The sequence below is a fragment of the Eschrichtius robustus genome, chromosome 4 (genome assembly GCF_028021215.1).
Source record: "Eschrichtius robustus isolate mEscRob2 chromosome 4, mEscRob2.pri, whole genome shotgun sequence".
Taxonomy (NCBI): domain Eukaryota; kingdom Metazoa; phylum Chordata; class Mammalia; order Artiodactyla; family Eschrichtiidae; genus Eschrichtius; species Eschrichtius robustus.
The window spans coordinates 138,271,505-138,289,303 of record NC_090827.1 but is presented as its reverse complement, the minus strand read 5'-3'; the positions used below and the strand labels follow the sequence as shown (position 1 = coordinate 138,289,303).

The 17,799-nt window shown below is 37.0% G+C and overlaps 1 protein-coding gene across 1 annotated transcript in view; it reads left to right on the top strand.

Moving 5' to 3' along the window:
• Positions 1 to 17,799, top strand: part of MFSD8 (major facilitator superfamily domain containing 8) — a 42,051-nt gene that overhangs the window by 2,396 nt on the left and 21,856 nt on the right. The window contains exons 2-4 of the mRNA XM_068543421.1: positions 6,816 to 6,907; positions 11,977 to 12,020; positions 17,348 to 17,588. Of these exons, the coding sequence (XP_068399522.1) occupies positions 6,816 to 6,907; positions 11,977 to 12,020; positions 17,348 to 17,588 (377 nt within the window). The remainder of the gene's footprint in view (positions 1 to 6,815; positions 6,908 to 11,976; positions 12,021 to 17,347; positions 17,589 to 17,799) is intronic.

Here is a 17,799-nt window from a genome sequence, read left to right as displayed (position 1 = left end):
GTTTTTGCTTCTTCCTAATTCTTGGTTGTTTTCCAGATAGATTTCAGGATCCTTGAGTTATGGTTAGATGAATTCTTATGGTACATTCTGTCACTTTGTCCAAATAAACCTACTTTAAAAGGGGAATTTTTTTTTTCTTTCTCTTATGTTCAAGTAATTGATGCTCATTAGGGTCCATTTAAATTCAGATATTCTGCCTATCTGAATTTAATTTCTAGATTTAGCATTTTTAAAATAAAAAGGGAGTATTTTGAGAATAATTCAATAAGTGTACTGTCTTTAAAAACGTAGATTCCCTAGTAAAGGGAACATATGTAAAACTAACTGGCAAGCCCTGTTCACTTTGAGTAAATTGCAAAAACATGAGTCTACTTCACCACCAACCCCAACCTTTCATCAAGTCCTCAGGAATCCCCACTGACCCTATCCATAGAATTTAAGAGACCAGGGTTGGCAGACTTTTCCTGTAAAGGCCCATACGGTAAATATTTTAGGCTTTGCAGGCCAGGAGGCAAAATCAAAGTTATTATATAGGTACTTAGATAACAAGAAAGAAAATAAATTTCCACAAAATTTTGTAGTAATGAAATTTAAAATGTAATAATAAATGAGTACAATTTTTTGTAATACAAGTCTAATAATGAGAGGAATAGAGTTCTTGTTGCGGGGGGAGTTGGCATTTTGTTTAATTGGAGCTCAAAGTTAATGTTTTCTGTCATGAAATTGATCACAAATATTCATCTGTAAAAACCATTCTTAGCTCATGGGCTACACAAAAACAGGTGGTAGGCCAGATTTGGCCTATTAGACTGTAGTTTGCTGATCCCTCTCTTAGAATATCCTGAAGTATTATAGGTGCTTAAAACTTTTCTTTGCAACGTTAGCCTAGTCTCTGTAAAACAAATATTACTAGAACTTATGGTTGTATACAAGATACTTTTATAGAACATTCTCAGTTTATTTCTGTCTTTTAATTTCTATAACTTTTACACCATTACACTATTTTGTCAGTGACCACACACTGCTTTCTCTTATCCTCTTTCAATATGGGTCCTTTTTTGCTGTTCAGTAGTTCACAGATGCTCTCTTTGGTAAAAGTACAATTTTATTTTTCCCCTCAGTAAATCCATGTGTATTCCTCATAGTTTTTAAGTCTCAACTTTGATAAACATGCTATCATTTGAGGTATAGGTTGTAATGAAAATTTTGGACAGGACAAAACCCTTTAGCATTGCAACTTTACTTGAAGGAGAATCTCAAATGGAGAACTAATACCAGAATACAGCAATGATAATAGAAAGGAATCAAAATGTTAAACAAATCACGTTGGAATGTAATAAAAATGGTAACTTGATTGAAGGACAGTTATATTCTCCTATGTTCCTACTATCTCCAACAAGGAAGAAAGATACATTTCTTCACCAAAGTTATACTTTTTTTTTTTTCTTTTTAATTTTTTGGCTGCGTTGGAGCTTCATTGCTGCGCCTGGGCTTTCTCTAGTTGTGGAGAGCGTGGGCTACTCTTCATTGCGGTGCGCAGGCTTCTTATTGCAGTAGCTTCTCTTGTTGCAGAGCATGGGCTCTAGGCACGCGGGCTTCAGTAGTTGCAGCACGCAGGCTCAGTAGTTGTGGCACACGGGCTTAGTTGCTCCACGGCATGTGGGATCTTCCTGGACCAGTGATCGAACCTGTGTCCCCTGCATTGGCAGGCGGATTCTTAACCACTGCACCACCAGGGAAGTCCCAGTTATACTTTTTGAATTAAAAAGAAGGAAAAGTAGGCTTCCCTGGTGGTGCAGTGCTTAAGAATCCACCTGCCAATGCAGGGGACACAAGTTCAATCCCTGGCCTGGGAAGATCCCACATGCCGTGGAGCAACTAAGCCCGTGTGCCACAACTACTGAGCCTGAGCTCTAGAGCCCGCAAGCCACAACTACTGAGCCTAGGTGCCACAACTACTGAAGCCTGTGCGCCTAGAGCCTGTGCTCCGCAACAAGAGAAGCCACGACAATGAGAAGCCCGTGCACCGCAACAAAGAGTAGCCCCCCCCCACCGCAACTAGAGAAAGCCTGCACACAGCAACGAAGACCAACACAGCCATAAATAAATAAATAAATAAATAGATAAATAAATGTATTTAAAAAAAAGGAAATGTAAAATTTTTGTTTTGAAGCATTTTAAATACGTAGAAAAATTGAAAAAACAGTGCAATAAATACCTGATTACCCTGTCATTGTTAGCCTTTTCCACACTGCTGAAATCTTTCTACACACACACACACACATACACACACACAACCACCCCTCTTTTGCCAGACTACCCAAAAGTAGGTTGCAGACATTATGGCACTTTATCCTAAATATTTCAGTCTGCAGCCTACATCTCCCCAAAACATAGACATTCTTTTACACAGCTATGTCACTGTTACCACAGCTAGAAATACATTACTAATTCAAAATATCATGCACTATACAGTCTATACTCATATTTTTCCAGTTGTTCCAAAAATGTACTCTACAGCTATTCTTTTTTAAACAGGATCTGATTAATGTTCAAGCGTTGATCCTTATGTCTTTTTAGACTCCTCCAACCTAAAACTGTCCCCTGACCTTCTCTTTTTGTTCTTACTAACACTGAATCCTCTGATAAGTCTAGATTAGTTTTCTGTTTTCTTTGGAACATCTCACGTTCTGAATTTGTGGACCATTTCTGGGTAGATCCTGGTCAAACATTTCTGGCAAGAAAATCCCATGGCTTATGTTGAGAACATCCCAGTGTGTTATGTCAGGAGGCATTGGATGCCAGGCCATCCCACTGTCGGGGATGCCACGCTTGACTACTTGGTTAAGAGGGTGACTGTTATATCTCTCAATCATAAAGGCTCATTTTCCATTTTCTGATTAGTGGATTGACAAAAGAGTGATACTTTGAGGACTTTTGACCTTCCAACCAGTTATTTTAGGATTCACTGATGATCTCTGCTTTCATGCATTATTACATGGAGAGTAAATGGTGATTTTCTATCATCCCTTCAATATTTAACAGCTGTCATTAAAAGAAGAAAGATTTTTGACTGACTTTCAAGTCAAAGTCACTCAAACAAACAATTTTATTATATATATTTTTTCAGAATCAAATTATTTACTTCTCTTAGTTCCATAACTTAGATAAGATATGAGCAAATTGGTTATTTGAAAATGTTCAGGCTTATTTTAGTGATAGTTCTTATTCGTGATTATCAGTTAGATTTCTGATCTCCAGAAAATAATAATGAGTTCATTAAAACTATAATAGTAACCCAGTACTTTAAAGTGATACCAGAATTCAGTGCTGTGGGACTGAATGGTGTATACCTTTTGCTGATATGTAATAATAGTAAGTCCCCTACATACGAACGAGTTCCATTGTGAGAGCGCGTTCGTAAGTCCCTAGGTACCCAACTAACACAATCGGCTATGTAGTACTGTACTGTAATAGGTTTATAATACTTTTCACACAAATAACACATAAAAAACACAAAAAATAAAACATTTTTAATCTTACAGTACAGTACCTTGAAAAGTACAGTAGTACAGTACAACAGCTGGCATACAGGGACTGGCATCGAGTGAACAGGCAAGAAGAGTTACTGACTGGTGAAGGGAGAGGAGGTGGGAGATGGCAGAGCTGAAGGATCGTTAGCAATAGGAGACGGAGGGCAAGTTGCAATTTCACTCACGCCTGACATTGATGGCACAGGTTCTGGTTCTTTGCTGGATTCAATTCTATCTACCACCTTGAAAAAAACGATCCAATGATGTTTGGGTAGTAGCTCTTTTTTTCTCGTCATGGATGACACGGTAGCACTGGATTGCATTCTGAACGGCTGCTGCAACCTTCATGTAACGTTCTACGTTCAGGTCCTGTCCCTCACAAACTAACAGTGCCTCCTCAAATAAAGAAAATCCCCTTGCCATTTCCTGCTATGCGAATCTCTTCGGTTCTTCAGTTACTTCTCCTTTCTCTTGTCTCTCTTCGTCCTTTCTCTGGGTCTCCGGTTTCACCAGGTCTTGATTAGTAAGCTCCTCGTGTTGCACAGCAAGGAGTTCGATGAAGTCGTCCTCTTGCAGATCTAGCTCTGGCTTCTCGCTGAGGGTCACTAAGTTGCTGAAGACCTCTTTGGACTCCTCATCCACCTTCTCAAATCCATGAAAATCATGAACAAACCGCGGGCAAAGTTTCTTCCAAACCCCATTCACGGTGACGGCCGTAACCTCCCGCCAAGCAGTCAATGTTTTTTGTGGCCTTGTAGATGTTACAGTCCTTCCAAAATTGTCGCAAGGTTGTTCCTGATTCGTCAGTCGCCTTTACTGCCTGACTAAAAGTGTAACGTAAATAATATTTCTTGAAAGTGGCTGTAACTCCCTGGTCCATGAGTTGGATGAGGGACATAGTACCTGGTGGCAGATGCACTACTTTGATGTTCGGATGAAAGTCGTTCATGAATGGGGGGTGGTCTGGAGTATTATCGAGCAGCAAAAGAATGTTGAACGGGACGTCCTTCTCCAAACAATATTTCTCTACCTCCGGGATAAAGTGGTGGAAAAACCAATCCTGGAAAATGGCCTGTGTAACCCGGGCTTTGGGGTTACTCTTCCACACAACAGGAAGAGAGCCCTTGGCTATGTTTTTAAGGGCTCTTGGGTTCTCTGAATGATAAACTAAGAGAGGCTTCAGCTTCATATCGCCGGAAGCATTGCCACCAGACAACAGAGTTAGCCTATCCTTTGCTGCTCTATAGCCTGCCATCGACTTTTCCTCCTTACTGATGTAACTTTGGTCTGGCATCCTCTTCCAGTACAGTCCTCTCTCATCCACAATAAGAACCTGCTTGGTTGAATACGTGCCTTCATCGATAATTTCTCAAAGCGTTTCAGGAAATTCCCAGGCAGCTACCGTATCTGCACTCGCTGCCTCGCCACTTACTTTTATGTTGTGAAGCTTGGCTGTAGCATTGAACTGACGAAACCAGCCATGGCTGGCCTTAAAAGGTGCGCCCTTTGATTCTTCACCGTGTTTCTTCTTCAAGTCTTCATAAAGGCTTTTGGCTTCCTCTTGAATCAGCATTAAGCTGAGTGGGACTCAACACTGATACTGATCCTGCATCCACACCCTGAGAACTTTCTCCATCTCCATCATTTTTCCACGCTTCTTCGATATTATTGTCGACATCATTGGCACATCAGACTTCATGTGTTCCATGATCTCGTCCATGTTCTTAGAATCGTGCTGATGGTTGAACTATTCATGTTATAAGAATGAGCGACGTCTACCATCTTTTTGCCTCGCTCCACTCTCTCAATTATTTTCACTTTTGTTTCCATCGTTATCACTTGGCACTTCTTAGCAGTACCAGACACATCACCGCTGCTTTCATGCTTGCTTCCGGACATCCTGGGCTTGAAAAAAAGATACTGTACTGCTGTACTCTATACAGTACTGTACCATAAAGTACACAAAAGCACAACCACTTGTAGAGGATGCACACGTGTGACCATGTTTGCCAGACACGTGAACTAACTTATGTGATTGGACATGCGAATGCATGTTCGCATCTTTGAAAGTTTGCAACTTGAAGGTTCGTATGTAGGGGACTTCCTGTATCTGCATTATGTATTCCAAATTTCAATATATTGATTTGCAAATACGAGCATCTGGGGTTCTGCTATTTTTGAGGTATGCGACATTACAGTCTATTTTTGTGGAACAGCATATACAGTGTTAAGTGCTTCATGTATATTATATCAGGAACTAATATATCTGGCACATAATAGATCTAATAAATGTTATTTCTCTTCTTCATTCCCTCTCTAACATTCCCAGTCACATCACATTAAAAAAAAAAAAAGTTTCTATTTTGAAGACTAACAGTTCTAAGTCTATTTTAGAAAATAATGTTGGAACATAAGATGGCATTTTGTCTGTTGTGCTTGTCTTAATTATTTGAAGACATAATGCTTATATTAGGGTAAATTTGTTAACTCTTTTTGTGTGCATATGTGAAAATGTAATGGGTACACATGCTAATGTTATCACCTGACAGCGGTAGGCTACGTGGTTAACATACTTGCCCTTAATCCAGGTCAAGGGTGATAGTGAAAGATCAACCCAGTCTGGAGGGGCCTTGGTCTCTCTTTGGTCCACTAACAGAGCTTGTCTGGTAACCTGTGTTGGAGCAAAGGCAGATGTTTCAGGAGGTCCCAGGGCTACGAATGTCTTAGGTCACATCAAACCTCCCTGGTGTCACTTTTATATTAATTTTGCTGAAAGTACCCAACTAAAATAGCTTCCTACAGCAAAGTTAATTTGCTGTCATCAAGTAGAGCATGTCATAATGATGACAGTTATTATCTTTTAATAGTTACTAGTTGTATATCCCACCTGTAGGAGATCTAATGGTTGTAGCTAGTTTATTTTATTTATTTTGATATACTTTATTCATTTTGTCAGTTTAGCAAATTTAAACATGCTTGATTCATAAGTTTATAGCATGCCAACAATAGCAAAATAATTGGTTCACTAAATGTTTTGCCTTTTTAAGCTGCCTCATGTCTCCCAAGTTTCTATGCACAGTGATCCATAAATATAATCCATGGAAATTAAAAGATATAATACTTATGTATAGATGAATTAGTATAGTAAAAACCAATATTAGTAAATTATACCTCTATCATATAATTTTCATGACTTTAGGAGAGAGAAAATAAAATTGTGCCACAGAAAGATTTGCATGTACTGAGATAACTTTATACTACTTTTTTCTTCTTTATACCTAGAGAATGGGATATTATAGAAACTGAGGAGCATTATAAGAGCCGATGGAGATCTATTAGGATTCTGTATCTTACTATGTTTCTTAGCAGTGTAGGTAAGTATTAGAAATTATACATAATTTTAAAAATTTAGATAAAATATCATATTTTAATGTCATTTAATTAAAAATTATTTTTTTATTGTGGTAAAAACCACATAACATAACATGTACCATCTTAACCATTTCTAAGATCAGAGGTGTTAAATATCTCTACATGGTTGTATAACCAATCTCCAGAACTTTTTTATCTTGCAAAATTGAAACTCTATACCCATTAAACAACAACTCATTTCCCCTTCCCTCAGCCACCGTTAACCGTCATTTTGCTTTCTGTTTCTATGAACTTGACTACTCTAGATAGTTCATATAAATGAAATCATACAGTATTTTTAATTTTGTGACTAGTTTATTTCATTTAGCGTGATGTCCTCAAGGTTCATCCATGTTGTAGCATGTGTCAGAATTTCCTTCCTTTTTAAGGCTGAATAATAGTCTGTTGTATAAATTCTAGGAGAGGGAAAACTTTTCGTTTACTTTCTTAGGTTTTATAGCTAAGAAAGTAAAGGAAAGGTTTTTAATTTGGGGCCTGCAAATTAAACTGACAAAAGGCAGATCAGGGGCTTCCCTGGTGGCGCAGTGGTTGAGAATCTGCCTGCCTATGCAGGGGACACGGGTTCGAGCCCTGGTCTGGGAAGATCCCACATGCCGCAGAGCAACTGGGCCTGTGAGCCACAATTACTGAGCCCGCGCGTCTGGAGCCTGTGCTCCGCAACAAGAGAGGCCGCGACAGTGAGAGGCCCGCGCACCGCGATGAAGAGTGGCCCCCGCTCGCCGCAACTAGGGAAAGCCCTCGCACAGAAACGAAGACCCAACACAGCTAAAAATAAAATAAATTAAATTTATTTAAAAAAAAAAAAGGCAGATCAACAGGAGAAAAGCATAAAAATTTATTTGATGTTCATATTTTTATGTGACATACGGGGCTTCATAGAAAAGTGAAAACCCCAAAGAAAGGGTTAGATTCAGGGACTTATATACTATTTTAACAAAGGTCTCTAATTGTGGAGAGGTGACTAGACAAAGAAAAGGGGTTGGCTTTCTAGGAATGGTAAATTGTGGGAAAGTGAGTAGGAAATACATGGGGGAAACTAATGGGGGATGAGGGTCATTTGAGTAAGGTTTGTTTGTGCAGACTCATCTCAGCATTCATGCTCCATCTCCAGTGATAAGAATGTTTTCTTCTTCCTGGTACTGGAAGAGCACATTTCTCAGGGGAAATTTATGCCCAGTTTTTAGGCAGAAAGGGGGAAGACAGAAAGCCCTTCTGTGTCTGCTGTTTGTTAGTTGCCTTCAGCTCAAAATAATCAATATGCCAAAGCAGCATATTTTGGGGTAGCATGTTCTGATCCCCTTCAGTATATACCACATTTTGTTTATGCATTTATCTGTTGATGAACATTTGGGTTGATTCCATATCTTGTTTCTTACAAATAGCTGCTGTGAACATGGGTGTGCAAATATCTCTTTAACATCCTGCTTTCAGTTCTTTTGGGTATATATCCAGAAGTGGAATTGCTATATCATATGATAATTCTATTTTTAATTTTTTGAGGAACTGTTATACTTTTTTCCATAGCTGCTGCTGCATTTTACATTCCCGTCAACAGTCAGGGTTCAAATTTTTCCACATCCTCACCAACTCTTATTATATGTTTATTTGACATTAGTCATTCTAATGGGGTAGTAGCTCATTGTTATTTTGATTTGTATCTCCTTGATGATTACTCACGTTAGGCGTCTTTTCACATGTGTATTGACCATCTGTATATCTTCTTTGGAGAAGTGTCTGTTCAAGTCCTTTGCCCATTTTTTAAATAAGGTTTTTTGTTGTTGTTGAGTTGTAGGAGTTCTTTATATATTCTGAATATTAATCCCTGATCAGATATATGATTTGCAAATACTTTCAACCATTCCGTGACTCTTTTTTTCACTCTGCTGATTGTGCCCTTTGATTCACAGAAGTTTTAAATTTTGATGTAGTTTAATGTATTTGCTTTTTTCTTTTGTTGCCTGTGAACCTCATTTAACTTTTATATTGACACATACCAATAGTAAAGTCCAAGAATATTAATCTGTATAGCTTGATTATTTTAACCTATTAACATTATTTCTGAAAATATATTTACTGAAAAAGTTAACCTTTATGAGGAAAAAAATTTTAATATTAAGAACTGTAATTATGTTAAAAATGGTAAGGAATGAAAATATATAGGAATTCTCAATACTGTGATAGTTTATAAAGGAATGTTTTAGGGAATCAATTTTTTTTCCAAGCGTGGACTCTAAGTCCATAGGCAATAATTTTACAAATGGTTTCTTTCCCTGAGATGGATTTAGTGAAGGTCATTTGACTAAGTTGTTTTCCATATCCTTTCTATTTATCCCAGGTCACCCTCTTGTTCTCTCTCTCGTCAGTCTTCTTTATGATTCAACATTGAGTAAAAATAGATTTTAAATAAAGCTAAAACTAAAGAAAAGTACAAAATAAAGGATATTTTCAACAATTTTTTGGATTGTATATCTATTATTATGCTTTCCACAAATATCAGGAAAAAATGTTGATTCAAATTGGCTTGAACAGTAATTTGTATTTTCTTATAAGATATCCATAGTGGGACAACTCCAGGTGAAGTTCACTGGCTCTGCTTCTGAGTAAGTTTTTTGGTTTTGCTCTCTTCTGCATATTGCCTTCATTCTTAGGCTATAGGAGGGATGCGGCAGCAGTTCCACGTGTCACATCCTTCCACAGTAATTTTTATTGATTGAAAGGGACTTATTTTTTAAACCTCCAGAGAGATGAGGGGTCCTTTCTTGGAGGTCCCAAAGTAGACCTCCCCTTATTTCTCACTGGTCAGAATTGGGTTACCTGTTAATTTCTAAACCCATCATCAGCTGGGATAGTGAGATCTAATCAGGATCTACCCTCTGGAATTTGGGGTGGACACAGTGTCCTCTAAAGCCTGTGGCTTTGTGGAGGAGTGATGGATACCTTAGTACAACCAGGATTCTATCAGAAAGGAGGAAGGGGGCAAATGAATGTTGTTTAGGTAACAATCTCTGCAACAGATTGTTTTTTTATTTAAAGCACTTCTAATTTTTGTACTCACTTATCTAAAATATAAGTAATAATTTCAAATTTAACAGCAAAAAATTTTTTAACTTTAGATTTTAATTGGCATGTGAAACATTTTACCTGTTTACAAGTTTCTTGATTGTGAGATAGTAGTCTTATTTTCAAACATTAGTTGATTCTTTTCATCAAGTCAATGTGTTAATTCAAAATACACTAAGATGAAACTAATAATTAAATTATTTTTTAAAACAGACTTTTAAAAAGGAATGTAGTACTGATACTGCTACAACATAGATGAACCTTGAAAGCATTATGCAAAGAAAGAAGCCAGACACAAAAGACCACATATTATGTGATTCTATTCATATGAAAGTCCAGAATAGGAAAATCTATAGAGACAGAAAGTAGATTAGTGGTTGCTTAGGGCTGTTGGGGAAATGATAGAGGATAGCAGAGTATAGCTAAAGGGTCCAGGGTTTCTTTTTTTTTTTTTTCTTTAAGTTATACAATTTTTTAAATTAATTTATTTGTTTATTTATTTATTCATTCATTCATTCATTCATTCATTCATTCATGGATGTGTTGGGTCTTCGTTTCTGTGCGAGGGCTTTCTCCAGTTGCAGCAAGCGGGGGCCACCCCTCATCGCGGTGCGCGGGCCTCTCATTATCGCGGCCTCCCTTGTTGCGGAGCACAGGCTCCAGACGCGCAGGCTCAGCAATTTTGGCTCACGGGCCCAGTCGCTCCGCAGCATGTGGGATCTTCCCAGACCAGGGCTCGAACCCGTGTCCCCTGCATTGGCAGGCAGACTCTCAACCACTGCGCCACCAGGGAAGCCCCCAGGGTTTCTTTTTGAGGTGACTAAAATTTTCTGAAATTGACTGTAGTCATGGTTGCACATATCTGGCACGCTAAGAACCATTGAATTGTACACTTTAAATGGGTGAATTCATTGTGAATTATATCTTAATAGAGCTGTTTTTTTTTTAATAGCCTTGATAGATTTGTGATTGGATGTGCCTAATATTTAAAATCGACAAATAACATTGGAGTTTATCATTACAGTTCTCAAGCAATAAAAGCTAGCAGAGATAATTTTCTTTTAAGGTATGCCCATCTTGAGAAATTCTGGTTCTTTATAGCCACTGCCCCCTTTAAAGATCATTTTCCTTCTTCTTAATCCTCCCTACAGTGAATTATCTCTCCCAAACAACACAGATTAGAAGTCTAGGAATTCCTCTGTAACAAAGTAGCCTTACCGCCATTCATTTCTGCTATAAAAACTTAACAAAGCTCTCAGTAATTTTCTTTTCTTTTTTTTTTTTTTTAATAAATTTATTTATTTATTTATTTATTTTTGCCTGCGTTGGGTCTTCGTTGCTGTGCGCGGGCTTTCTCTAGTTGCAGTGTGTGGGCTTTCTCTAGTTGCAGTGAGCAGTGGCTACTCTTCGTTGCAGTGCGCGGGCTTCTCATTGCAGTGGCTTCTCTTGTTGCAGAGCACGGGCTCTAGGTGCACAGGCTTCAGTGGTTGTGGCATGCGGGCTCAGTAGTTGTGGCTCGTGGGCTGTAGAGCGCAGGCTCAGTAGTTGTGGCGCACGGGCTTAGTTGCTCCACGTCATGTGGGATCCTCCCAGACCAGGACTCGAACCCGTGTCACCTGCGTTGGCAGGCGGATTCTTAACCACTGCGCCACCAGGGAAGTTCCAGTAATTTTCATTTACAGTAAAGACACGTGAATAAGGAGAAATAGGCCCTCTGCTTTTATTATGTTAATTATGGTGAGGGACTATAATTATATATATGTTTTCCAGCCTTTAATATTTATTTTCCTTCTGATAAATAAAACCCCATTGCTTAATAAATTAGACATTTGTGGTCATAAATTTGTAAATTCAGAATGATGTTTTAAAATCCATGCTATAGTTCAAAAATTTGTATCTATAGTGATAAAATTATTATTAAGTATAAATAACAGAATTTGCCTCTTCACAGGATTTTCTATTGTGATAATGTCAATATGGCCATATCTCCAAAAGGTTTGTGCACTTTATTCGTCTCTTATGTAGCTGTAGTAGTAATAACTCTTATGTAGTTAAGAGTTTTCTAGAGAGTCTCTTTGGTATTCTGATTTAATCTTTACTAAAATAACTTGAGATAATAATTCTTCAAAAGAGGCTTATAAGTAAGGTGACCGTATGCTTTATTGTGCAAACCAGAGCACTCTTGAAGTGAAAAGAGTCCTTTAGCAGGAAAATAGGATTATATCCAATCGCAGGCAAATGTAGATGTATGGTCACCTGCTTATTAGCCACTTTCCCATCCCATCCATACCCCTTCCCTAATAAAAAGGAAACTAAGCTAGACATAGTCTGAATTCCTAAAATGTATAAATGATATTGCTATGGGATAATTTCATGCTTTCTGATAGAATTAATTTGGGTTGTCAGGGGACATTGTGAAAAGAATAGACAATATATGTATTTTGATGCTGTGGTTACTACATGGGAAGGAGGGAGTGACAAGAAGATGCAAGTTTGGTGGGTACTCTGACATCAATTGATCATCAGTTGATGATCAAGTCCTGTCAATTCTACCTTTTTAAAAAATATATTTGACATATAACTGTCAGTTCTGTCTTAAAATTCCAGTAATGAATTTATTAAAAATCAGTATTTAAGTTGGAGACATAATTAATCTATAATAATATTTCAGTTAAGGTTCTTGAAGGAGTTCCTCTGTGCTTCCTAACTCCTCTTCACTCCTTAACCTGCTACAATCTGATTAACTCCTCTGCTACCCTGCAACTGCTCTTGATGAGGTCTCCAATGACTTAATAGCTCACCAAACAGTAGATACTTTTCAGTCCTTACTTTAGGTGACATTTGGGTAGTGTTTGACATTGTTGTCCTCTCTTTGCTTCTTGAAACTCTCTCTTAGCTTCCATGACATTACTCTTAACTCTTTATTCTTAAATTATTTTGTGTATTTTTCTCTATCAACTTGCCCCTTATATTTTGGTTTTCTCCAGAGGAGTGTGTGTGTGTGTGTGTGTGTGTGTGTGTGTGTGTGTGTGTGTGTGTTTCAGCCTAGATCCTGAGCCTTGGCCAATATTAGATCTATAGCCAGTAATTTATTATATCATGTACTTGGATGAACCTAAGGTCCTCAGATCTTTACACTTTCTCCTCCTTTTTTTTCTGGAGTGCTTTCCTTCCCTCCATCTCTCCTTTCCTCTGCCATTCCCTTCCTCCCTTCTTCTCCACTAGTTTTTATTAATTCTTCAAGGCTTTGCTCTAACGTCACCTCCTCTGAAAAGCCTTTTCTTACTGTCCCTCACCCCAGTTTGCATTAGAAGGTTTTCCTATGTGCTTCCATATCCCTTTATCATTAATACTTATCATTGAGTGTTGTAACAGTGTGTTACAGAGAGTTTACCTAACTTCTCTACAAGATTGTTAGAATGGTTGGATGGCTTCAACAAAAGTAGTAGACACATTTGATGAATATTTAGGGTTTAAAAATTATACCTATTATATAAGAAATTTATTGACATCTTATATTTCATTTTAGATTTTTTAGTTTTTACAATTTTTAACTTAAAAATGCTATTTTGTTATGCTATCTTTTAAAAGAAATATAGGGAAAAAATACACATTTTACTTTTTAGTGATTTAGTGCCACGTTTTCACTGCCATTTTGAAAATTAATTTAAACTAATTAAAAATTTATTTTACATGAAATCATTACTCATGACACTAAAAATTCTTTCCATACTGGCAGAATTATTAGAATTGGAACAGAATATTTAACAATTCTGGAACAATATCTTCTGTGCTAAAATATGTATTTCCATGTATCAAAACTCTTGATTTCTATGGTCCCTGTATCTAGTTTGTTTAACCTCAAAATTCTCAAAAGAAAGGTATTTACAAAATTAGGTCTACTCAGCATAATAAGTTGAATTTTGAAAAGGTACACTCCTTTCTCCAGATATTTGCAATCTCTTCAAAGGTAAATTTATTGAGAGCGCACGAACATATCACTAGTTCTTTGGCAATACAAGCATAACATTTTCACCAAAAACCTTGTGAGTTAATTTTCTCAAGTTATTTCATAATAATATTGATAGCTTATTGTGTGCCAGGCACAATATTAAATCTTTCATCTAAATCATCTTTTGATCTTCATAACGACTCTGTGAGGTGGTCATTATCACTCCTGTTTAACAGATAAAGAAACTCAGGCTAGAGAAGTTAGGTAGCTTGCCCAAGATTCACACAGCTAGAAAATGGCAGAATCAAGCTTATCTGAAACCAAAATCTGACTCTACAGTGCTATGTTACCCACTGCCTTAAGATTTTTCATTCTTTTTTTAAAATTTTATTTGTTTATTTATTTTATTGAAGTATAGTTGATTTACAATGTTTTAGGTATATAGCAAAGTGATTCAGTTATACACACACACACACACACACACACACACACATATTCCTTTTCAGATTCGTTTCCATTATAGGTTTTTACAAGCTACTGAATATAGTTCCCTGTGCTATACAGTAGGTCCTTGCTGTTTATCAAAATTTTCATTTTTAATTTAAGGCTACTATCTCTTTTACAATAATATGTTACCAAATATTACTTAGCTTAAAAGTCATCTGTGAGAAAGATAAAAAGCTAGGCCAAAACCACCCCTCTAAAACCCCCAAACAGTAAGTTATCTGTCTGAAAGGAATTTGGCACTGCTGTGAATCTCTGACTTGTGCTTCTGGCCCTGGCTGATAGACATCTATCAGCCCAGTGATTCCGTAGCCTGTGTTGCCCAGAGTTGTGATTGATTTCCAGGAAAACTCATATTCTTAAACCCATTTTGAATTGGAATGATAGGTTATCTATAGGCCCAGGGACATAGTGGGACTACTCATGCATGTTAACAATAAAATATAATAATAAAACTGACATATCAGTAAAAACAAAATACTAAGAAATATTAATTTTTTATGTATCGGTAACATTCATTTAGTGCATGCTATAGGCAAACATGACCCTAGGCACTATACATGTCTTGGCTTAAATAATTCTCATAACAACTCTGTGAAGTTACCCTCATTTGACAGATAAAGAATTAAAGCATGCTGGTTTTTTCCTCAGCTACTCAAAAATGCAGGATTTTTCAGAATCAAATAAGTAGAACCTGGTTTGGAAACTCCTTGATGGCAAGAACTGTGTTTATTCAATTTGTATTCATATTGCCTCGCTCAGGTTTTGTCGCAGAGAACGCCTTAATGACTGTTAATTGGCTGAATAAGCAATAATCTATAAGTAAATAGTTGAGGAGGCTTGGAACACATCTCAGCTCCCATAGCAAAGCATTAAGATTTCTAGAACTTTGACTTTGTCAGTATTATTAACATGTTTAGAGAAGAATGTTTTGAAATTCAGTACTACGCAATGTGGGCTTTTTTTTTTTAAAAAGAAGAGACATCTAACTTTTACTGAAGTGTGCAAAACCAAACAAGTTTACAGATAATTACCATACAATATGAGTGGGTAAGAGTCTAAGAGCATGATGTGTGAGTGTGTGTGCGTGTTCACAGGGGAGAGAGAACTAGAGGGAGAGGGAGAGAGGCAGAGAGAGACAGAGAAGGAGTGGGGGCCGGGGGAGAGAGAGACATACACACAGACTGACACAGACAGACAGACATGGGGGTTAGGGAGATGTTGCTGATCCAGACTAAAGAGATCCTGGAAGATTTCCCAAAAGCAGTTATATCTGAGCTGAGTTTGGAAGGCCTACAGAAACTGGTCACCAGAGGAGCAGTCAGGGCCAGGGAGTAGGAGTTTAGAAAGGCATTCCTGATGGAAGGGGCAGTAGAGGAACCTGTGCAAAGGCCTGGAAGCAAAGAGCTTGTCTCATTTTGGAAACTTCAAAAAGTTCTGTGTGTCTGGAAGTTAGAATTGGGGGGAGGGAGCACGCAGAGAGATGAAGTTAGAGAGGAAAGACAGTGGCCAGCTTGTGAGCTAGTTTTACATAAGTAGTTTAGATTTTATCCTGAAAACAATATGATAGAGATCATTAGAGGTGGCCAAAGGACTGGAAACAACATGCTGTTATTACTATAAGAGAGAGAGAAACACACAGGAGCGCAGATAACAGTTCAATTACTGAACTGATACCTTCTGTTGTAGTATAGAACCTGTATCTTCCAAACCATTTTACTTTCCTGTTAAAATTCTAGCAGAATTCTAGAAGATTCCAGTTTTCCAGTCATTGTAAAGAATAGTATCCAATAAAAATAGCAAATGTTGTTACAATTGTTAGAGCCATCTTCAAGAGTCAGCTCACTTCTGTCCATGAAACGGACACTTGACTATTATGATCAATTGATATCCTGAGAAGACACTTTTATCCTTTTGCTTTCAAACCACTAGACATTTAATATTAAATTGTTTTCATTGCTTTTTTGAAAATTAGTTTTTAAATTTATATGACATGAAGTCATTATACTTATTCACTCTTATTTCTCATCCCACACAAACAGAAATGTACCTAAATATCTTCATTTTAAGCTTTTTAAAAATATCTTTGGAAAAGAAAAGGCCATGGTTTTCCTTATTAAGTTGTCCTACCACTTAACCTATATATGTTTAAACTTATGTCCTAAAATTTAATGGCTCTTATTTTTCTGAATTATTATATAACCTACCATATTTTTAAAAACCCAATCTGTTGATTTATTCCATAGTCCCTTTTGTAAGCTAAAATTTTCTGTTTTCTGAAAGTATTTTCTGAGTTGTAATCATTTGGTTTTTCCCTCAGTATTAATGATATATAAATCCTCTTTGGTAGAATCCTGGATTGTCTATGCTGAAAGGAAGAATTAGTAGTAGGTTTAATGAGAGAAATTTTATTATTGTCTTTAAGCGTTTGATTATTGTGCCCAGTTAAAAAAAATAGATTCACAGTGCTAATGGTTGTTTAGTTTATAGAGTAGCATAAGGTAAATAATTATATTTACTTTACAAGAATTAAAGAATGGCATATTATTTTTATGATGGTATTGTTAGGTATATAATGTGATTTTTTTTAACAAGATTTTTATGACAGAATTTCTGTAATTGTTCTAAAAGATGAAGTTTCTTAAACATTTTTCCTTGTGTATAGTGAATTGCTAACACATTTAATTGTAATGTCAGAAGTTTGAATTCCTTACTGTAAGTAATGATGTTATAAAACTTATGTGTTAGAATTATTGTTTTTATTTTTTTAATAAGAAATGTTACATGGTCAGAAAAAATGTATTTAGATTTTTAACTTTACTTTTCTCGGATAACAATTCTTAAAGCATTGTACTTTTTTCTGCAGATTGATCAGACTGCCGATGCAAGTTTTTTGGGCTGGGTTATTGCTTCTTTTAGCCTTGGCCAAATGGTAGCTTCACCTATATTTGGTTTGTGGTCTAACTATCGACCAAGAAAAGAACCTCTTACAGTTTCCATTTTCATTTCGGTGGCAGCCAACTGCCTCTATGCATATGTCCAGGTTCCAGCTTCTCATAATAAATACTACATGTTGGTTGCTCGTGGATTGGTGGGATTTGGAGCAGGTAATATGCATGCATGTATATTTTTGGTTGTGTTGGACTCACATTCATCCTGACATTTATGGCCTTCTCTCACCTAGGGTCACCTCTTCTCAATCTCCTATACGACATTCAACATACAGATGCCTCATTGCAAATATCTTTCCTATCATTTTGCCTTTGCTCATGATGTTCCCATTACCTATAGCTTCTCTCTTCTGTTCCCATGATTCTT